The sequence below is a fragment of the Hibiscus syriacus genome, unplaced genomic scaffold (assembly GCF_006381635.1).
Source record: "Hibiscus syriacus cultivar Baekdansim isolate YM2019G1 unplaced genomic scaffold, ASM638163v2 tig00117034_pilon, whole genome shotgun sequence".
NCBI lineage: Eukaryota > Viridiplantae > Streptophyta > Magnoliopsida > Malvales > Malvaceae > Hibiscus > Hibiscus syriacus.
The window spans coordinates 5741888-5764914 of record NW_024063533.1 but is presented as its reverse complement, the minus strand read 5'-3'; the positions used below and the strand labels follow the sequence as shown (position 1 = coordinate 5764914).

The window sequence follows — 23027 nt, the reverse complement described above, 5'->3', positions numbered from 1 at the left end:
AACGACTGTATCGCATCCTCAACGACTTTTAATAGCTAGAAATCATAGAGGATATATAAAAACAAGCTCAAAACATTTAAAGATGATCAAGATACATTATTAAATCAAAATACCAACATCAAAGAGTCTTTGATAACTTAATTGTTGTATTACTCATTTGTAAAACACTTCGTGTTATTTGGATGAAAGCTTAATTGTGAAAACTCATTTGTCTCGAGGGAGTGTTTGGTTCGCAAAAAAAAAAAAGATCATTACTAGGGTCCGTTTGTTTCACTGAAAACAGTTTCAGGAAAATGAATTACATTTCTGGAAAATATTTTCCAGAAAATATTTTTCAGTGTTTGGATGTTACATTGTAAAATGTTTAACATTAATTTTTCCGAAAATATTTTTCAGAATCTGTTTTTAATAAAGAAGCATACATATTCGATATGTTTTTATTCTTTACCTTTTAGTTTTATTAAAAGTTCAGACGTTGAGAGTAAGAATCAAATTATTTTATCATGTTTATTGGATCATGATCTGAGATGTGCTATGATTCCTACTGCACAGTATTCAGTGACACAGCATTTCATGGATTTGGAGTTCATTAGTCCTAATGCTCATCCTGGAGTTTACTTCTTTTATGACTTTTCTCCAATCAAGGTAGGTTATTTTTATTCTAAACAGATATCATTAGCATAGATCATGATGATATTAACTTGAAAACATCTAGAAAAAAGACGGTATAACATTGGTATTCATCTTTCCCTGTGCAGTCCACTTTTAGGGAGGAACATATTTCATTTTTGCACTTCATCACCAATATATGTGCTGTAATTGGAGGTGCTATCATTTCTAACTCGCACTATATTTTCCCAAATCCCTTATTTCCTTATGCATTTTGGCCTTGTTTTACCTAATATGTCAATGTTCGTTTAAAATGACCAAGATTGTGTCACTTCTCGTTTAGGTATCTTCACAGTTGCAGGGATAATCGACTCGTTTGTATAACATGGTCAAAGAAAGATCAAGAAGAAGGTCGAAATCGAAAAATTCAGATGATTTATCTGCTTATTATTCCCATACATCACCTTGGCTTTCGACACGGTTTTCGAGTATTTTTGGGATAGTGCCCGTGTAGGGATCCATGCTGCTGTTTACATCCCAGATTGTATGACAACATATTAGTCCTTGAATCATTGTTGAAACTGTCAGATTTACAGTCTAAAAGAATCTATTGCTTATGCACTTGTAATCTGTAATTGATATTTTTGTTTTGATTCTTATTAACAATCAGTTCTAAAATCTTGACAGAGATGTCTGAACCGTGCCCCTGCTGATTCTATTTAGTGTGGAAAGGTGCAGTGTCAATGATGCTTTTAATGAAACGCCAATAAACAAAGGAAAAGCCTGGCCGATCAAGCATACTGCACTGCAGTCTCTTCGTTTATATATTGATATGTGTTCAACACTCAAATTCTCAAGAAAACAAAGATTTCAAAGTAAGCATTTTCGGTTGACCAATAGTTACCACCAAACACGAATAGTTTTAGTTTAGATTCCACCCCCCCCCCCCAAACTATTAAAAACAAAAGGATATGTCCCACAGGATTGTCTTGGCAACAACGGCAAGAAGCACACTACTTAGTCTCTATAGAAACTTGTACTCCACCCAGGTCAATTGAGGCAAGGGAAAGCTTCAACCTAATATCCTCAAATTTAGCATTCTGCCGTTCTTCGGTAGTCAACCACGACGATAAACATCGATCGATCCAGTCCTTACCACAACTCAAGGGAGAAGTTCCCTTTAAACTGTCCATCCTCGAGAATCTTGCGATCCTAGCTAGATTCAAAGCAGAGGGTTCCTTTGCATAACTCTCTAGGATGTCCTTAATGGCACCACACCAGATAGGTCGAGCTACCTTAAGAAACTCATGCAAAACCAGCACTGGAAGGTTCACACTTCCAAGTTCGGACTCACCATTCCCACCTCTCCCATGCTAGTCTGATCCTCCAAGCTTCAGAAGTTCATACGTATCCGCTAAGTCATTAAATGTTGTAAACCAAAAGGATATGAAAAGCTTTTAACTAGCATCAGTCTCATATCGGCCTTGTGTAAAGCTAAGCTCAATATAAACAAGCAAATAAATAACAAAATATGCAATTATGCAATCACGAGGAAATCGAGCATAACATAGTAGTATTTTTTTCTGCCCAAGTACATGGACAGCTAAGTCAATATGTAAAAGCATGCAGGTGTTACGAATAGGGATATCAACAATTTAACACATCAAACAAATATCTGCCAGTCTTCCATCACTTCTGTAAACCTCCATTCCATGAAGGCCCGCATCTTTTAACTGTCTTATGATCGGAATAGGGTTTTTTAGTGCCCATGGATGAGCAAGGACTGCTAAACCCCCAGTTTCACATATAAGCCGCACTGCTGCTTCTGCAAGAGGCTCACTTCCTCTATAACAGGGAACAAAACAAAATTTTCCATATATCATTGCTAAAGGTGAAGAAATATGAATTAGGCATAATTAAGCAGGAAAAGATATAAAGAAAATATAACGTTGAATAAGCAGGGCCGCCATCATATAAATATCTGGCAAAAGCTTGTTTTAGATTCTCTACATAACCTGCCTCGACCATTGCTCGAGCCACATGCAATCGCCCAGGAGCCACTCCATTGCCTGCAATCTTTGTAATATGCTCCCAAAAAAGCAAAACCATACGAATATACAGTTCAAAAAAGTCAATATACCTAAAGAACAGCAACCCAAATAGATCCATAAGAAAATTCTAATTTTTACTATTCTATTTCAGCTATGCAATCAAAACAACCAAACCCATATCAGAAATCAATTCATAGTAAAGAAGAAAACAAAAGAAACCTAGAATCACCCCTCTGCCATGAGCTTTCTCAACGAGCTTTGAATGAGACAAGAACCCATCACTGTGTTTAGAATGGGAATGCAATTCAAACACCACTTTATCCATCCCTCTCCCCAAACTCTTTTGATCCCCAAAATCATCAACCACCCACGAAGATAAAGCCGACGTAGTAGAAGATGAAGAAGAGGAATTTGGGTGATCCAAATAAACCCATTCGGTCACCGATTTGAAAGCGGAGGCTTGCTCGGCCGTCATCTTCCTTTTACTACCCCACGCTTCTTCTCAATAAAATGAGATATTTTTACAGATCTATCTCAAAGAAGAAGAACCGAGAAGATGAAAATGAGAGATTTCCTTGAAAAGATGACTGTCCGCCTGAATCAATAATTGCCGGTGAGAAGGAGGTCACTGGATCGCGAATAATTTTGGGAGTGGAAAGAGGGAAGGGAAAATGAATGAGCGTTGGGGAAGGGAAAATGACTTCCCTCTTTTCAAACGGTAAATTGTTTTCCGGTGACAATGACTGAATTGTACGTTAACTGACCGTAAAATATTTTACATTGATTTTCGTGTTTAACTTTAACCAAATATAGGGGAAACGGGCCTAAATAAATTTAAGGTGATGTTTGGTTAGATGAAATCTATTAGAATTAGAAGGAATTAAAATTTAATTCTATTATTTTTTCATGTTTAGTTTAAGTTTTTCAAGGGATTTGGAATCTCTCGTGGCTTTAACTTTCTATCAAATGAGGAAAAGTGAATTTCATCTAAGAATAGATGAAATTTAATTCTCTTGTTGAAAGGAATTGAAATTTGATCATACTACCCTCATCAATCTTTTGGTAACTTATTCATATATTGAATAAAAATATTTTTTTATTATTTCAGGTCGGGTCGGTTTTTAATTCATATATTCGGGTTGGGTCGATTTTTTTAAGTGTGATATTCGGGCCGGGTCGAGTTCGGGTTTAGAGTGAAAAATATTCGACCTGAAAATATATATAATTTTACCTTATATATTTATGAATAATTACAATAATACCCCTCTATATATATATTTTTCAATTAAGTCACTGTTTTTATTGAAAAAATAATAATTTTTTATTATTTAGGGTCGGTCGGATTTCTAATTCATATATTCGGGTCGGGTCGAGTTTTTTAAGTGTGATATTCGAGTCGAGTCGGGTTGGGTTTTTTTAAGTGTGAAATTCGGGTCGGGTTCGGGTTTAGGGTGAACAAAATCGGACCGACCCGAAAAAAATATATAATTTTACCTTATATATTTAAGAATAATTACAATAATACCCCTCTATATATAATTTTTTTCAATTAAGTCAATGTTTTTATTGAATAAAAATAATTTTTTTATTATTTTGTGTCGTGTCCGGTTGGGTTTCTAATTCATATATTGAATAAAAATAGTTTTTGGTATATTTTTTGGTAACTAATTAACATACTCCGATTGGAATGTATCGAAATATTGTTCTATCTTTTGGTAACTTATTAACATATTTTGATTGCGATGATTTTAACTTATGATGTTTATTAGCATGATTTTTATAATTTATTGAAATGAATAATCAATCAATAAAATGAAATTTTAATATTTTTTTAATTTTTTATAATATATTACTACATGTAAGTTGTAAAACAAACTAAAATAAAGCAAATAAACAAGAAGGGCAATTCTGTTATTTTACATTACTGAAATTAAATTCATCTGACATGTTTGCGAACCAAACAGAATATGAAATTGGATTTCAATTCCATTTCTTGCCAACCAAACAGAATATGGAATTGGATTCTAATTCCTGACAGATTCCAATTTCTTTACAGATTTCAATTCTCTCATAAACATTCTAGTGAACCAAACGCCACCTAAGTGCATTTGATTCACGAAATATCGTTTATCTTTAAATAATAAGATTAGTGGAATATAATATTACTCTGAGAATATTGTATTATGTTGTTTCATTTGTTTAGCAAGAATATGAAATTACAGTATTTGGTTAAAGGAATATAAAATTACTTGGATATATATTTTACTAAATTATATGTGTGATATATGTTTTTTCAACAAGTTAAACTTTAATATTAAAATATAAATATTTAAATAAAAATTCATATAAATATTTTAATTGTTACATTATCTAACTTTTGATAAAAAAAATACATTTAACATATAATTATAATTAGTATATCAAACTTGTATTTTTAAATAGTTTTCATAAATATCATATTTATTTATATAAAATATAATATAATATGAAAAAATAACATTGTGAGTGTGAGTGGACAAATATATTAATTTTAATGGATAAAATATATTTTTTTCAATAAATCAAAGTCAAATATTATTTTAAATAATTACATTTTTAACAATATTGTCATTTTTCTCCTAAAATTACAGATAATTAATATATTAAATATTAAAAATATAAAATATAAAATAATTCTAGCTACTTAAATTTATTAATATTTTACTAAATCAAATTTTTGGCATAATATTATTATGTTTATAATTTTGAATAAAACACGAAAAATAAAAATTAATAATAATCCACATAAAGAATTCATTATTCTATAAGTATTCTTATCTAAAATGAATACTTAAATTTTTTTTAATCATTTATATAATCATTTTTTCTTAATTTTTTTTATCTAAAATAATTATTTTATTATTAAAAATGGTTTTTTAATTAAAAAACTAATAAAATTAAATAATTTAAAAACACTTTTCACAGCCATCATCAAACACAATTGCTAAATTACAACTTCATCAATTTCCCTTTAGTTTCTTATTCAAGGAAAAAAAATCCCTTTAGTTCCTTCTTCCTTTAGTTTTCTTCCAACAGGTATGTTACAATCTACTAAACCAACACACTCTTATGCTATAGCTTTCTTCACTTGCCCGTTTAATCGCTCTTGATTACTGTTACTCTTTTGTTTATCTGCATAAATCTGATTAATTTTCTCTTTTCTGCAACGATCTAAGGTTTTTTCTTTTTTGCATCTAGCTTATCTTGGATTATGATCTGTTATAATTAGTTTAATTCTGAATCTTTTTCAGTTATTCAACTTTCTATTGCTTTTGTTTTAACTAGATTTATATTAGTCTTGTCAAATAGCTTTGACTGTGCTAAAAGGGTGATCTATTTCTGTCTGTGTACAGGTCGAAAGTGTGGAAATCGAATTTAATAATAATGACTGGATTTTTCAGTTAGGGTTTGTTATGAACAAGTGTTTTCTTTTTTAATGCTTTAGTCTAGAATCTCTAGATTTTAAATTGATATTGCTTTGCTGCAGTAACAAAAATTTGTTATTAAGACATAGAAATCAATGGGTTTACTTAATTTTCAATATATATGTAGGAGCTATGATTCTTCTGTTTAAAGTAAAGGAAAAGCAGAGAGAACTTGCTGAAAATGCAAATGGGGGAGCTCCTGCCAAAAAGCAAAGTCCTGGAGAATTGCGTTTGCACAAAGGTGTACTTCTCATGTTTAGTGAATTGAGTTATTTAAATTTCCTTAAGGTGTTTTTTCAGTCCATTCTTTTTCATGATTCAGTGTTTTTAATATGTTCTAGCATTGGATCTATTGGCGTAAGAGGATCTGTGTTTGATCCAAATGTGTTTCTCATGCTTTATTTTGACTTTCTACATGCAGATATTTCTGAGCTGAACCTGGCTAAATCTTGTGCTATAACATTCTCTAATGGAAAGGATAACCTGATGAGTTTTGGGGTTTCAATTCGACCCGATGAAGGATATTATTTGTAAGGAATTCCTTTCATGCCTCTTATTTTGAGGTCTCGATTCGACCCTATGATAATATTTTGCTCTCTATCATAAATTTTCTGGTTAAAGATCTTAATTGAAGTGGTGGCTATTATTTGAAACAAGTATTCAACTGATTGGTTGCTATTACTAAAGTGGTGGCACATTTTTGTTCTCATTTCAAGTTTCTCCCATCTATCCGCATGAGGCACCCAAAGTTAAGTGCAAGACCAAGGTAGCTCATCTTATTTTCTTCTAAGTTCTAAATCATCTTTTCCTTTGCTGAATTCATGCTATTATCTGGCTTGTATCATTTTGTATTTCCAATTTCTAGGTCTACCATCCAAACTTTGATTTGGAAGGAAATGTTTGCCTCAAGTTCAACATCTTACGTGAAAAGTGGAAACCGGTTCTCAGTATAAATACTGTAATCTATGGATTATATCATCTTTTCACGGTAATGCCTAGTGTATTTTTGTAACTAATTCTATGAATTTGCAGCTATCTGAACCTTTGAGTTTTGTGTGCAGGAACCAAATTATGAGGATCCCCTCAACCATGAAGCTGCTGCAGTGTTGTGGGATAACCCAAAGATGTTTGAATCTAATGTGAGGAGGGCTATATCTGGTGGGTATGTTGGTCAAATTTTTTTTGCCCGGTGCATTTAGCTTTTGGAAGGTAGCTGAAACTGCAAATGCACAAATGTCATCAACGCTTGAGTTTCTGCGGGTTGTATAATTTTCCCGAAAATTACCTTCTTTTGTCCACTGATTTTTTCGGTGTTCCTGAAAGACCAACCAGATAAACTTCAATTTTTCACTGCAGCTTTCCTGATGCTGTTGTATGTTTCTGTGGCATATATCATTTCAATGCGGAACTAGGATGGAGTAAAGTCAATCTACTGAATTTAATGCCCTTATTATGAAATTACCTCTCTCAAAATGAATACATTATCTTTGTTTCTTTTACCGGTTTTAGCTGTGTGCAATGCAAGGATATCGAATTTCCAATGTTCTTGTTGAACATCATCCATTGCATCATTCCCATAATTGAAATGACTCCTTAGTTACATCAACGTGATTAGATCATCTCTGGAACCGTCTTAAAATGAATCTTTTACGATGGATTTGCCTTCTGTTATGATATTCGTATTGCATGCTCTACTTAGGTTGCTTAATTATGCTAATTAGCATACAAGATATCAATGATATCATGTCAAATATGTCTTTATTGTGTGTGCAGAATATGTAAGTGCTCATCAACACAAACGGTTGATGATAAAACAATGGTTCTACAATTATATGCTATCAATGTATTTCATTTTACCAGCATGGTAATGAATTCACAGATAGTCAAGTTTCATGAGCAACATGCTGCTATGGAAAAGATAGTACATTCTTGCCTAATAAAGAAGAGATTTTGTGAATTAAGCTCTCAAAAAATAACCATCCACTCAAATCATCTCTTCCTCTTTCACAGCGGCTATTCTAACATTTTCACGGTCTTGACTGAAGAATTTGTACAATGGCGTGTAACACAAACAGCACAAACCAAAAGGAATTGCCATCATTGACAGCAGTCCTCTAGACAATGCAAATGCCTCGCGCGGAGAACCGTTGAATGGATCAATAGATTTCGAATCATATCCAAACATCTTCTCTGATAGGATACCTACCAAGGGAGCGGCAAAAGATGATAATGATCCTTCAAAGGCACGATCGAATGCATAGATCATGGTCCGATGTTTAGGTGGGACAACTTCGGCAAACATAGGACCGTTTGCAGCCGTAGCGTTCCAACTGATGGTTAAGCCCATCAAAAACAGGGTGACAGCAAAGGCGCAATAGCTGCTGGCTGATTGTGGGATCACTTTAAGAAGGAACACTGAGAATGGGATGCCCATGAAAGCGCTGAATTGTGCACACATGATACGGCCAGAGTGGGGATAAATTTGTGACAGTCTATCAGCTATGAACCCACCAAGAAAGGATCCCATTGCACATCCGATAGCAAAAAGACTTAACAGTGCTGCTGTAGAATTATGGTCAAAACCTGAGGAAAAAGAAGAGAAATAAAGACCCAAAGGTATCAAAGATCAAGCGATAAACCATCCATTGGTCTCAATTTGAACATTTTAATCCCATATTAAAAGAGAAAAACAAAGGCTATTAGAGTTTGTGAATGTACTTACCAATTAGTTCAAACCACATGGTAAAGAACACCATGGCTGTCCATGGTAACGAACCAACAATTCCCTGCAAGACAATTATCTGAAAAGTTGGAACCTTTATAACAGCTTTTGTGGCGTCCCAGGACTCGAACCAAACCGACGAGACACGAGAAGTTCCTTTTTCTACCAACTCATCCCTGCAATACAAAGTAGCTGTCACCAAAGCAATATAGGAAGCCATCAAAATGCCACAACCTGAACACTAAATTTAAACAAGGACCATGTGTTTACAGGGTGATAAGATAGTGAAACAGATAAATATGAACACATCGAACGAGAAATTAGTACCTTTCTGAATTAAAGCCAGCATCATGATTGACACTAGCTTTTCTCCTTGGATCAACAACAAAAAGGAACACAAGGAGTCCAATGAATGAACTTAAAGTTGCCATCAAAATGAAGGCACAACGCCATCCAGCCATACCCCAGAACTGCTGACCAGCCATTACCGTAGCAACAACACCACCACCGATGCCGCCTAAGGTGCCAACAAGGCTTAGCAGCCCGAATCCGGTCCCTCTCACACCATCCATGTAACTATCAGCAATGAAAGACTGAAGTGCCGGTATTACAATTGCCAATCCAAAGCCATTGACTGCTCTCCACATTGCAACCTGATGAAACTGTTGGCTTCCACCCACTGCAGCAGTCGATAAGGCCCAGAACATCGTACCTATAGCAAGAACCGTAGGGCGGTCATAGTTAAATTACAAGTACACCAGCCAAGGGAGACGCCAATCCCTGCACAAAGTTCCTTATGAAGGTGAGATACCCAAGATCAGATGGCCCGGCGTTGAATGCTTCGCTAACTTCTTTGTACACAGAGGGAAGGAGGTTTTCATCAGCACGTTCCATGATGGCAGCCAAGTTTATAAGGAGGATAGAAAGAGAAACACCGAAAATCTTTCTTGCTCTGAGAAAACGTTTAAACCATATCACCGAGTGACTCAACACAAGAATAAGCATTTCCAGCAGGGTAACATACAACGAGAAGGGCAAAACAATTGTGATATGTATTACATGTACATATGTTTATGTATAATAGGCAGATAAAAGATGAGAGTAACATCCCCATTCCCAAAGGATTATACATTGACATCATCTCTGAGTGGTTGTACAGTATTTCTTCAAAAAAGCAACTTTAAATTCAAAATTTCTGGTAAAGATAAATTTGTTTATTGTTGCTTCAGCTATTTAGTTTGCTATATTTCTGATAATAATAAGCTAAAAGCCGAGTACCCATAATCAACAAACATTCAAACAATAAGTGCTGCAATAATCTGGAAAAAAAGGACAAAGATTTGAGAAGGAAACTCACTTCATGGTTTGAAGATGTGTATGGAACGAAGACTTCGACTTTCTCGGAGCAGAAGATCTTAAATGGCTCCGATATAAGCCCATAAAAGAAAGCAAGAAAAGTTGCTAAAATCCTGGGAAAATGCGTTTCCAAGCTCGATGACGGATCTGGAACACCCACTTGCCTCGTTGAAATGGAAAGAAGACTCCGACAATCCAGGGACTAATCAGAAATTAACCCCCCCTTCCAATAATAAATATTCAAATACAAATCAAACACGACTTGTTTATTGAAAATTAAATGAATGATTATCTTTCTTTGAACGAAGATAACACTGTTAAGGGTTGACTAGAAAAAGGACGGAGTTAAGGAAAAGGCCAAAACATTCGTTGCAAAAACCAAAGCTTTGAAGGAAAATGAAAGAAGGCTTCATGGTGGGCTTGAAATATAGTTCCAGGATCTGTGGTGTCCGTATAAAACAGGTCGAGTTGTTTGGCATTTCCTTAGTTAAAACAGGAATCAGTTGTAACAGGAGCAACAGTGAAGCTAGCAATTGTCCGCAACCTTTTTGTTTCCTTTTCATGGCCTTCCCTTGTAATAAAATAATCCCACCGTTTTAACCAAAATTAAATTTTTTTAGAGTAAACTATGAATTTAGTCACCTAACTATTCTTGTGATTCTATTTTGGTCATTCAATTATTTTTCTTTTCAAAAGAACACCTAAAGTTATGTTTTAATTTCGTTTTAGTCATATGTCGTTAAAAGATTAATTGTGATGATGAGTGTCACCGTAAGATATACCACATCATCATTGAAAAATAAAAAGGTATCATGTTAGCAGCTTTGTTTTTTAACGATGGGTGACTAAAACGGGATCGAAATGTAACTTTAGGTATGCTTTTGAAAAAGAAAATAGTTAGTAGGGGTGAGCAAAACTCTACTCGATTCGAAAATCCGATTTTTTTGATCTGACTCGAAAAAACTAGACACAAATTGACTTCGAGTTGTAATTTCATAAACTCAACTCAAAAAAATTCAAATTCGAGTCGAGTTATATAATAGAATCGAATAATTTGAATTTTTTTAGTAATTAGTAGATTAATTTTTAAGTTTAAGTCGAGTTTCATAGTATATATATATCACATATGGAAAAAATTGAATATATATATATGTGGTTATAGAAAACAGTTTAAATTGGAATCAAATAGTACCATAATATAATAAATATCTACAATTAAATTTAAGCAAAAACTCGAATAACTCAACTCGACTCGAAAAAAAAATTCAAATTAAGTTTTAGTTATAAAATACGACTCGCCAACTCAAAGTCTTTTTACTCGACTAGATCAAACGCTCACTCCAAATAGTTAGGTGACTAAAACGAAACCATGAGAATAATTAGGTTACTAAATACGCAGTTTAGCCTTGTTTTTATTATGAATATTTTTAGATTTTTATGTATTTTTTATTATATACAAGTAGAGTATATTTGTAGGAATTGGTTATATTTACGAGAATATAGATAAATATATTAGATTAAAGTGAATAAAAAATTAAGTTAGTACCTTAGACACCACATTTTTTTAATACTTTTTTATAAATTCAAACAAAATTACGCAATCAATGGGTAAGTAATTTCGGGGTGAAAGTTTTTACTTATTGTTATTTTCTTATTATTAAATTTATTTTTTTAGAATTTTAAAATTATCTCATTTAAAATATTCTATTGAAAATTTAAACAAATAATAACAATTATATTTTCATTTTTATCTTTTATCATATTATCTCACCAAAACAACTCTATCAAATCTATCAATCATTTTTAGGATAATTTTATCATTTACCTCATTTATATGATTTGATATGTAGTTAAATTAATATTTATTATCATTATTATTAGTGTTGTTGTTACAAAGAAAGACTGCTAATAAGCAGTAGAAGCAACTATCTTATTAAATTAGTTTTTTAGCTTTAACTTATTTCCTTAAATAATGTTTAAAACCTATTTTCTTGAAAAATATATTTTCACCTTCTTTCCCTAAATAAGTCAAATATCGTCGGAAAAAAATGTAAAATTACTGCCAACATTTTGAAATCTGTTGTGGATACGTAAATAGTTGAACAATTTGTTAGCAATTGATATTTTAAATTTTTAGGGTAAACTACATCAGATACCATCAAACTTTAAGTGTTGTATCATTTATACCGTTGAGCTTTCAATTTTGGCAATTATAGCACTGAATTTTGATTTTCGTTTCAATTGTACCACTGAATCGTTAAATCGTTAAAGGCACGACGACATGGCTGATTGCTATCAATGTAGACATCTCACTAAAACGACATCTTTTTGATCTGATTGTTAACGATTTAATGGCCCAGTGGTATAATTAAAACGAAAATCAACATTTAGTACTATAATTGGCAAAATTAAAAGTTTAGTAGTATAAATGATATGATGCCTAATGTTCAGTGATATATGGTGTAGTTTATTCAATTTTTTATTATAAACAATGAAGAAACCTACTTTGCCACCTTATTATTTTAGTACAGTCTCGATTATCATTCCTGCGGTCCGCAGTTATCGTTCTTCCCAGTTCCCACTAGTCATTTCCAATATAACAAATCCTAAACGTAGTTGGCTACACTACTCTCTATAAACAAGCATCTCTTTTCTTTGTTAAATACTGTAATGGCAAAATGTTTTTTAGATTTTCGAAACAATGGAGCCATCAAACCCGAAGTCGCATATTGTATTACTGTCCGCCCCCGCCCATCTCACGCCCGTTATTGAGCTCGGCAAACGCCTTGTCACTTTCCAGGACGTTGAGATAACAATTTTTGTCGCTTCTTTTACCCAATCAGCTGTAGCCGAGTCGCGCATGTTACAAGCTGCGCTCAGTACAAAGTTATTCCATGTCATCCACCTCCCACCAGCGGACATCTCAAACCTCGTTGCACCTGGCGATAAGGGAATCACATCACTTTCTGCCGCCGTGCGTCTCGTCAGGCCTACTTTTCAGGCTGCCATGTCTCGCTTGAAGACTGAGGCAATTGCTCTCGTCGTTCATGTTTTTTCAATGGAGTGTTTAGGAGTTTCCGATGAGCTCAAGATTCCGAAATACGTTTTCGTTTCCACGAATGCATGGTTTCTTGCTGTGCTCGTATACACTCCGGTTCTGGAAAAGGAAGTGGAAGGAGAGTACGCTGGTAAGAAAGAACCCTTTGTTCTTCCAGGTTGCTCGTCGATTCGAGCAGAAGATTTGCCGGATCCAGTGCTGTTACGAACGACAGCGAATTATCGTGAATTCTTGAAAATCGGTATGGAGATTCCAGAGGCCGATGGGATTTTGGTGAACACATGGGAAGAGCTGCAGCGGAAAACGCTAGCTTCGTTGAGAGAGTCTAAACTCTTGGGTGGCGTTGCTAAGACACAAATATTCCCAGTCCGGCCGATAAACTCCAAGGGGTCTCCGGCACTGAAAAACGAGCTAGTTGACTGGTTAGACAAGCAACTTGCTGACTCTGTTCTTTACATATCCTTTGGAAGTATGGGAGGGCTCTCACTTGAACAAATGTCGGAATAAGCTTGGGGTGTAGAGTTGAGCGAGCAGAGGTTTACCTGGGTTGTTCGTTCGTCTATAAAAAAATCCGGCTGCGGCGCCGGCCTGGAGTTTGGGAACAATAACGAAGATATTTCGATCTACATGCCGGAAGGGTTCATTTCGAGGACCCGAGACGGGGGAGTGATCGTCCCACAATGGGCTCCGCAAGTGGAGATCCTGAACCACCCATCGTGTGGAGGGTTTTTTCACACGTTGTGGTTGGAATTCAGCCATAGAATGCATTACCAATGGATTGCCGATGATTGCCTGGCCTCTATATTCTAAGCAGAGAATGAATGCTACGATGCTGACGGAGGAAATGGGCATTGCAGTTCGATCTGAAACGTTACCGTCACAGGGTGTTGTCGGAAGGGAGGAGATAAAGAAGATGGTGAGGAAGATTTTTGTAGATGATGAGGGACGGGAAATGAGAGACAGAGTCAAGGAACTCAAACTTAGTGCTGAGAAAGTTTGGAGCAATGGCGGTTCTTCGTATAATGGACTTGTTGAAATGGTGGAATGCAAGAAAAAATGCTAGATCCACGTTTCACCTTCATGAATAGAGGGTAAACTACTGCGGTGATCCCTTGTGTTTTTCGTTTGTCTTATTCTTGATCTGAACCATTAACTGCAGTTAGTTTGATATTATATCATCCTATTAAAATGCTTAAATTTTAATTCGACCTCTGAATTTTATATATAATATTAATTAGGCCTTAAAACTTTTGATAAAATATTAGTTTTAACTCTTAATTTTTTTATTATAAAATATCAATTTAATCTCTTAATCCAATAATATATCACCATCAACTGTTTTTGACACATGTCACTATTGATTGACATCTTTGATGAGTATTGGACCCCACAATTTTTAGTTCACTCCTTTTTGACTAATTAAACGTGAATATGATGTCTATTTCATTGGAAAATATCTCGAACTTCATAAATCTAGTCTAGAATCCTTTAAATTTCTTTAAAAGTAAATCATAATAATAAATTGATCATTATATTCGTTTAAAAATAAGGAAACCAATTTTTTCAAAAAATAAAATAGGTTTTCATTAAATATACATGTAAGGTATAACAAAGGCAACACAATCTCAATATAGAAACCCAAAAGGCGTGAAGAATAATAAAACCAAAACCTTCTATTGAATGCATGTTTATCTTACACCAAAACCTTCTCTTGAATGCATGTTTATCTTACAGCAAAACCTATTAACTATCAATAATTTTAATGTCTCTATTTAAACCTAGATGCAATATTGATGAAGGTGTGGAGATTAAGAGAATCAATATGACAATAGCTCCATGAACAATTTTGATTGCATTGACAAACTGACACAAAAAGAGATCTAACTGTATGAGATCATCGACCTTTCTTGATCAAGAGATGCTATGTGAAGAATGCAACACGAAAAGTCAAACTATCATAATGATAAACAGAATTGTCCATAAAATCATACGAACAAATATGCCATAAAAACAAAGAAAAGTGCAATACCCCAAAATTTCATATAGTGACCAAAATGAAAATTTTAAAAGTTTAGTGGCCATTGTATAAACTTGGGAAAATTTAGGTACCAAAGTGTAATTTTAAAAAATTATGTAATTTGGTCCCGTAAATGAATAGATCACCCCCTATTAACTATCAATAATTTTAATGTCTCTATTTAAACCTAGATGCAATATTGATGAAGGTGTGGAGATTAAGAGAATCAATATGACAATAGCTCCATGAACAGTTTTGATTGCATTGACAAACTGACACAAAAAGAGATCTAACTGTACGAGATCATCGACCTTTCTTGATCAAGAGATGCGATGTGAAGAATGCAACACGAAAAGTTAAACTATCATAATGATAAACAGAATTGTCCATAAAATCATACGAACAAATGTGCCATAAAAACAAAGAAAAGTGCAATACCCCAAAATTTCATATAGTGACCAAAATGAAAATTTTAAAAGTTTAGTGGCCATAGTATAATCTTGGGAAAATTTAGGTACCAAAGTGTAATTTTAAAAAATTATGTAATTTGGTCCCGTAAATGAATAGATCACCCCAAGAATAATGTTTCCATGGGAATCATATTTTTCATACGGATTTTGAATTAAAAGCTATAAAGTGATAAAGTTTAAGAAAAATCCGGATAATCGAATCGAATCAGATTTTGAGATATTTTGAAGGATGATTAAGCAAGTTTAAGAATTTCATTTCCATATCTTAATTTGTAAGGACTTAATATGGATCATTGGATTTAAGATAATTTTTCCATGTTGAATATGAACCGTTGGATTTAAGTGATTAGATTGTAATTTTTGGAAAATTTCAAGGGAAAAATTGGAAGATAAGAAATTGTTTGATCATGATGATGTAAGGGATGATAAAAGCATGGTAATTTAGTAATTATCATGAAATTCAAGGGTAAATTGGTTAAAATATTTAATTTTAAGGGTAAATTAGTAATTTTACATAAAATGAATTTTTAATTCATTTATTTAATAAAGAAAGATGAAGAAAAATCAAGAGATTTGTTTCATCTTTCTCTCCATTGACATGAGCTCCTCTAAAGATCGAGATCAAAGAAAGCTAGAATCGTTAAGTAAGGATACTAATGAAGCATTACAAGGTGAGTGCATTTGACTTATTCTATATAAGTATGACATGAGAAAGACATGCGATGAGTCAACCTCGAATGACTTGAAAAGAAATTGATTTTATTTTATATTATTTTGTTTAATGATTTCTTATGAATGATTTTGGGTATGAATTGTCCAGTACATTTTATATTATATTTTGATATATTTGTATTTATGAATACTTTGATAATTAAATGATACGTGAATGTGATGGAAAATCCCATTGTATGCATATTAAGATTTATATTGTGTGATGCTTGATTTTGTTAATATTTAAGAAGTATGATGAGTGAATGATATATGATACTAGATTGTGAAGATGGTTAAAGAGATTTTGATAAGTGAATGATAAGGATTAAATGAAAATGCCTAGTGTAAATGCATTGAGAGTCATAGGTATAAAGTCAGAGCATTATAAGAAACTTGACACGTTACCTGACATCATGTATGTGACGGTGATGCCACTAACAGTTGCATTATATTTTTAGCACGTAACCTGACATTCCGTGTGTGATGGTGGTGCTATTATATGATACTGTGCATGTAACCTGACGTTTGTGTGACGGTGGTGCGCTGATACTTAGCATGTAACCTGACGTCTAAGTGACAGTGTTGCTAAAGTATCAGGAATACATTTTATGACACAAATCTAACATCTGTGTGGTGGTGGTGCTTGTATGTAAGTGATAATGGTGCGATGTATTCCTTATTCTAGCACATTGACGTTGTGTTCTACAACACTTATGTATTATATGTGTATGCTACTAGCAGCTGCATTATATTGAGCACGAGTTTGACGTCTGTGTGACAGTGGTGCTAAAGTACCAAGAATACATTTCATGACACGAATCTAACGTCTAAGTGATGGTGGTGCCTGCACTTATGTGATGATGGTGTGGTGTATTCCTTAAAGTGGCACATTGATATTGTGTTCTACAATACTTGTGCATTATATGTGTATGCTCGTATGACTCGCATACCTTGCATTCTCAATGGTTTACATTGGGCTATGAAATGAAAAAGTGAAAGGTATATGATATGATATGAAAATGAATGATACAGGCTTCAAAATGAATTAAATGAATGATACGTGCTATGAAATAAATGAAGTGAATTGAACATGCTATGCTATGATATGAATGAAATGAAATGAAAAGCTTATTTTTGAATGAAGTTAAACTGAAATAGTCTAAACGATGTGAATTGAAAATGATATTGCTTTAGGAACTCAGTTTTGACTTTAAATGTTTCATGATGTTTCTTTGAATCATAGATAGTTTTTAAATGACGTTTAATTTAATTATACATTCATTATATTTTGTTATAAATATGTTTTATTACTGTTTTTTATTTTATGTTTTATTACTATTTTTATTTTAATGATATTAATATTTTAGTAGTAACTTAAAGTCTAACTAAGTATATACTTAGCGTGCGATGATTTTCACACGTAGGAAAAGAAGAGCGTTTGGAGTAAGGAGCTAGGCCCAACATCAACATTTGAAGATCAGATCCGCTCCAGAATCAGTACGACATCTTTTTGAATGTTGGCAGTACTATTTGGCATGTATACTAAATGGTTATGATACTTAAAAATAGTTGTGTTTGAATCTAGTTTATTTAGATGATACATAATATTACTATTTATGAAAAATGGTTTGGTGATTAGTATTTAGTTAAGTGATTTTAATTACTATCTAATTGAATATTTTAAGACCTTAGATAATAATTGAATTATTTTAGAAAGAAACAAAATTTTATTGATTTTCAAATAAGAACTATATCGAAAGAATTATGTGACATCCTGGACTCGTATGCGGTAATGTATACGGGAAATGGGCGTTACAAAAAACCAATGCTTCAAGAATATGATAAATGAAAGAAAATAAGATGGGAGGATGTTTATTTAGATCTAGATCAAAAGAAAATTAAACAAAATTAAAATAAGAACATTAGAGGCGACGACACTTTGAAAGCTAGAGAATCACATTAGAGTTAAAAATTAGTACTTTTTGTTCAACACTCATAAGGACACGAAAAATCTAAATCTATATAATACATCCAGCAGGGATTTTTTATATACACAAAAACTCAAACTCGAGATATTGATTAAATGATATCAAGCTACTTATCACTTGAACCAACCCCTATTGGTTATATAATATATTTGTATTATTATAATAATTATTAAATTATATAAATTTTGATAAATTGTATATTATAATTTTATTCAAATTAAAACTTAGAAAATAAATTTGATAATTTATATTATAAATTTATATCGTAATTTTAATAAAATTATAATATATAGTTTATCAAAAATATTTTTAAGTTTATATTTGAATAAAATTATCTGTTAGGATTGTTATGATTACATATTATATATATATATATATATTTGATATTCTTTAAAAGAATCTTTATTTTTTCCAGACAAATTAAATAAAAAATCTTTGTTTTTTTTTCTTGATCGACGTAGGTGAAATGAACGATTTGTAGGATGTTAGTGTTGATTTTTCTCTGTTAGTGAATATGCAAACATATGAAATATCAATATATCATTGTATTTGTGTTAAAGTTTCATTTGCTTCATGTATATATAATTGCTTAAATTCAACTATTGGGGCTTATTGTCGGCAGTACTAAAACATATAAATTCTAAGATAAATATACGGTGCACATAGTATACCGCAACATATTACTAAAGCGACGTACCAAAATACATCACAAATAAATTTATTCTTATTATGTAAATATTTAAAAGTATAAGGGTTTATTTAAAATTAATTATTTATTAAAATTTAATTATAATTTTAATAGAATTATAACTAATTTAATTTGTTTATAATTATGATTTTTAAGTTATATAAGTTAGAATCGACCATCAGCATTAGTTACTGCCGATTGCCACCTTAACTCGCTGGAAAATCAATTGCTAAAACATCCAATGCTTTCGTTTATCGTCGTCCAATTCGTCATTGTGCAGTTTGACGACGCCCAATAGTCGACCCTCCTAAAGGAGAAACTCTGTCATTTGTGTCGGTTGGCGTCCGTCCCAGCTAGATCGACCACGACTAGAGAGTTAAGCACGATGGACTTACACGTGGAGATGGTTGGTGATGAACAAGAATTAACGGTCGTGGTTGGTCTGGTTAGGACAGGTGACGGTCGGGGATGATTCTTCGAAGGTCACCGCACTTAAAAAAAAGGAAAACAAATAGACGACGACTAATGCAAACGATAGAGCTTCTCCTTTGGGAATATCGACTGATAGGCGATGCCGAACTAGGTGACGGCAAACAAAAGCGTTGAATGTTGTAGCAGTTGATTTTCCAGCGAGTTAAGGTGGTCGCCAACGGTGACTGATGCTGATATTCGGTACTAACTTATATAACTTAAAATCCTAATTCTAAACAAATTAAATTAGTTATAATTTTTAATAAAAAATTATAATTTAATTATAATTCTATTAAAATTATAATTAAATTTTAATAAATGATTAATTTTAAATAAATCATTATACTTTTTAATATTTACATAATAAGAACAAATTTGCTTATGATGTGTTTCGATACGTCATTTTAGTGGTACATTATGGTATGCAACGTGTGACGTAGAATTTTTCATAAATTTGATGAAAATTAATTATTTTAGATTTGAATGAGTTGGAATTAAATTTATTTTAAAATTCAACCATTGAGTTTTTTTACTCTGTCACTTTATTTTCTTCTCGTGCTTTATAGGTCTTTTTAATTTCACTAACTAATTGTATCATTTAAAATTATTTCATTTCAATATATATTCAAATTAAAATTGATAAATCTAAACTGGATTCGATACATTCCTGTTTACAATGATATCTTACCAACACATTTACAATCTGTAGTCTGAAGATTAATAGTGGAGAGTGATAAACATTCTTAATGGATAGGCTGAGGGGGTTAATGGCAACACCATTGTCATTCTAATACGTGAGCTACTGAATAGAGAACGAGATTCGACTGTTTGTCACATTAAAAGGGAAGCTCATATGGTACCCCATAAACTTGCTATACAATGCTAGGGATATCCGGTAAGATCTTCCCATGAAATCAATAAGAGTGACCTAATTTGTTATTTTGTATTAACGTGAATGGAAAAACAAAGATGAATATTTGAGAGAGAAAAAAAAAACAAAAGGCAAGATTTATTTTATCAAACCAAGCTTTTGAGTAAATTACAACACTGAAATTATACAAACGAAGAATCCCAGTGCCATTGCCAAACCAAGACAGAAGAAAATCAAATAATGTACATCTTTCTCAACAAAGCCTCTTGACCATAGCAGCCATGTATTTCCCCTGATGCTCCGCGAGACCCAGCTCGCTTTCAGTTGGCTCTCTTGAGCCGTCACCGGCGTAAACACCGGCACCGTAGGGTGAACCACCTCGTAAGGAATCCATCCTGAACATACCAGCTCCGAAAGTGTAGCCAATGGGAACAAATAGCATTCCATGGTGTACCAATTGAGTTATTGCCGTCCAACTGAACCAGATGGAAGCAAAGAAACGTCGGAATGTTGATGAAATATTCAAATGAGTGATAATTACATTGATGATCAGTGAATAGAGAACAGTTATAATCAAAATTGCAACTTACGCAGTGGTTTCTTGGCCGCCTCCTTGAGTTCCAGAACTAACAAAGAACCCAGCTGGCTTCCCCGTCAGCGTCTGCTCCTTCCAAAGGTGCCCCGTGGAGTCGAAAAACGCCTTCATTTGAGCCGCCATACACCCATACCTCGTCGGAAATCCAAATAGGAACCCATCCGCCTCCGCCAATTCCGCAACCTGAATCTCCGAAACCTCGGGGGTTTTAGAAGGCGCCTTCATATGCTCCACGACATCAGCGGGGAGAGTCTCGGGAATCCTATAAAGAACCCCCTCGACACCTTTCACGCCGTCGAAGCCTTTCTTAATCCGCTTCGCCAGTATCTCCACGTGACCATACATGGAGTAGTAAATAATAAAGACTTTTAAAGTGGCGGTAACAGATGGGGGAGTAGTAGAATTCACCGTTACAGTGGCGGTTCCGTGGGTTCCTTCATCGGCATCGATGGGTGCGTTGTCGGCAATGTTAGTGATAGTGGTGAAGCCACGGTGGCGGGAGGAGTCTTCGGCAGAGGAGGTATCTTTCTTTTTGCTGGGGATACAGCCCCCGCCTTTTCCCATGGGGGATTAAGGGGAAAATCAAGAGGTGGGGGTGAAGGACAAGGCTTTTAGGTTTTATTGAATCCGAGTGGAAAGAAGAAGAAATAAATGAGGGTAAACTACATGAAAGGTTACAAAATTTTGAGTAAATATTTTTTCCTCAATAAACTTTCAAAAGTTACAAAATACTCACTAACATTATGGATTTATAACAAAATATCACTCCACCATAAACTGTCAAATTGATGACGTAGCAACTATCCAGTGATCATTGTAAGCATATAGTTCATTCTGATCATCATCTTCAAATGTAACATACCATGCAGGAATACGGTGACCCCGCCAAAGCTGCCTTGAAATACACCAATAATGGATATTGTCAAGCCACCTGCAACATTTGGAACTTCTCACTTAGGTTAGGCCACCATTAAACCTGGACTGTATAAGATAAATTTGAAAGAGTATACAAATTAAGTGAAGCCACGAAGCCATTGATGAAAACCAACAAGACTCGTTAACTTAAAACCAATAGCTTCTGTCATCTTTTCTTCCTTTCTTTTTTTAATGAAAATGTTCAGGCTTTTGCTTAATTAGATCGTATCAATCTGAAAAAAATATGATAATCTGGCAACACCCAACATAAAAAATATTCACAATACTCTAGCAAAATCATTATTCTACAGCATATTGACAGAAAATGAGCACCTTTTCCATTATGCAGTATACTGTTTTGGAACGAACTCAAGCTTCCTGTTAGGAAATGGTTTTTTTAGGGTTTGCATAAACCCCTTCATTCCGTTTTGGGTTTGGGAGGAGGTGGGAGAAGCGGGGAGGGGAGGAATACGGTGACCGTGGTGGGTATTTGAAAAAAATTGAAAATTAGATTTTTTTTTTTGTAAATTAGATACAAACAACAACAACAACAACAAAACCCTATTTCCATATACAATGGGATAAGGGGAGGTAGAGTAGTAGGCTGTCTCCAATGCCAGGTTGAGAGCATCTTCTGTGGAAGACCTCTGGCAATCAGAAAATTAAAAATAAATATAAAATACAATGCATGTATAAATAAATAAATACATAGTTGAACCGTCTTCAAATGCAGAGAAGGAAACATAGAAGTCAGCGATAGCAAGCTACGAGAAGGAATAAAGTCAAATGGGTTAAAACCTAAACTAAGGCAACATTACTCCGCTACCCTAGTTCTAAGTCTTCGTAAATTCCAATGACAAAAACATATACAAAGTAGAGGTCATGGAAATTACTACAAAGGCAATTAAAAAGAAGACAGAGATGCTACACCCTACGGCTGTGACCCACACTACTTGGCTACCCTGGTCTTAAGTCTCCATACTTTCCTATATGAGGTCATGTTCTCGGTAAGGGCTAAATCCTTCAAATCAGATCTCAAGC

At 33.7% G+C, this 23027-nt stretch overlaps 3 protein-coding genes, 1 long non-coding RNA gene and 2 pseudogenes across 6 annotated transcripts; 3 read left to right on the top strand and 3 right to left on the bottom strand.

Annotated features, from left to right (window-relative positions):
- Nucleotides 1–561: 561 nt before the first annotated feature.
- Nucleotides 562–1197, top strand: LOC120196730. Its single transcript, XR_005523206.1, has 3 exons — nt 562–645; nt 759–825; nt 953–1197. It is a non-coding gene; the product is annotated as an uncharacterized LOC120196730 (long non-coding RNA).
- A 517-nt stretch (nt 1198–1714) lies between these two features.
- LOC120196684 (phosphoribosyl 1,2-cyclic phosphate 1,2-diphosphodiesterase-like) lies at nt 1715–3330 on the bottom strand. Of its 2 annotated transcripts, XM_039198426.1 has the most exons (3): nt 2558–2855; nt 2285–2454; nt 1715–2038 (listed from the first exon to the last, which is right to left on the bottom strand). In XM_039198426.1, exons 1-3 carry the CDS (start codon nt 2776–2778, stop codon nt 1983–1985), a joined length of 447 nt encoding a protein of 148 aa, XP_039054357.1. In that variant the 5' UTR covers nt 2779–2855; the 3' UTR covers nt 1715–1982. The 2 variants fall into 2 exon arrangements, with proteins under 2 accessions (XP_039054357.1, XP_039054358.1); XM_039198427.1 differs by lacking the exons at nt 1715–2038; nt 2558–2855 and adding an exon at nt 2880–3330 and having other exon boundaries at nt 2048–2454.
- A 2337-nt stretch (nt 3331–5667) lies between these two features.
- On the top strand, nt 5668–7623 carry LOC120196482 (NEDD8-conjugating enzyme Ubc12-like). Of its 2 annotated transcripts, none has more exons than XM_039198288.1 (6): nt 5668–5735; nt 6252–6365; nt 6546–6654; nt 6812–6890; nt 6990–7112; nt 7186–7623. In XM_039198288.1, exons 2-6 carry the CDS (start codon nt 6257–6259, stop codon nt 7321–7323), a joined length of 558 nt encoding a protein of 185 aa, XP_039054219.1. In that variant the 5' UTR covers nt 5668–5735; nt 6252–6256; the 3' UTR covers nt 7324–7623. The 2 variants fall into 2 exon arrangements, with proteins under 2 accessions (XP_039054219.1, XP_039054218.1); XM_039198287.1 differs by lacking the exon at nt 5668–5735 and adding an exon at nt 6069–6099.
- Nucleotides 7624–7860: 237 nt separating this feature from the next.
- LOC120196434 lies at nt 7861–10442 on the bottom strand (annotated as a pseudogene).
- Nucleotides 10443–12888: 2446 nt separating this feature from the next.
- LOC120196675 lies at nt 12889–14323 on the top strand (annotated as a pseudogene).
- Nucleotides 14324–20595: 6272 nt separating this feature from the next.
- LOC120196682 (probable NAD(P)H dehydrogenase (quinone) FQR1-like 2) lies at nt 20596–21641 on the bottom strand. Its single transcript, XM_039198425.1, has 2 exons — nt 21067–21641; nt 20596–20952 (listed from the first exon to the last, which is right to left on the bottom strand). Exons 1-2 carry the CDS (start codon nt 21633–21635, stop codon nt 20730–20732), a joined length of 792 nt encoding a protein of 263 aa, XP_039054356.1. The 5' UTR covers nt 21636–21641; the 3' UTR covers nt 20596–20729.
- Nucleotides 21642–23027: the final 1386 nt, after the last annotated feature.

Coding starts and splice junctions, on each gene's coding strand:
- LOC120196682 (XM_039198425.1), bottom strand. CDS start 21,635: ATGGGAAAAGGCGGGGGCTGTATCCCCAGCAAAAAGAAAGATACCTCC. Junction 20,953..21,066: donor GGCGGCCAAGAAACCACTGC/GTAAGTTGCAAT, acceptor CATCTGGTTCAG/TTGGACGGCAATAACTCAAT.
- LOC120196482 (XM_039198287.1), top strand. Junction 6,891..6,989: donor AAGTTAAGTGCAAGACCAAG/GTAGCTCATCTT, acceptor TCCAATTTCTAG/GTCTACCATCCAAACTTTGA. Junction 7,113..7,185: donor GATTATATCATCTTTTCACG/GTAATGCCTAGT, acceptor TTTTGTGTGCAG/GAACCAAATTATGAGGATCC.
- LOC120196684 (XM_039198426.1), bottom strand. CDS start 2,778: ATGGATCTATTTGGGTTGCTGTTCTTTAGGTATATTGACTTTTTTGAA. Junction 2,455..2,557: donor GGCGGCCCTGCTTATTCAAC/GTTATATTTTCT, acceptor TCCCTGTTATAG/AGGAAGTGAGCCTCTTGCAG. Junction 2,039..2,284: donor AAGTGATGGAAGACTGGCAG/ATATTTGTTTGA, acceptor TTTGGTTTACAA/CATTTAATGACTTAGCGGAT.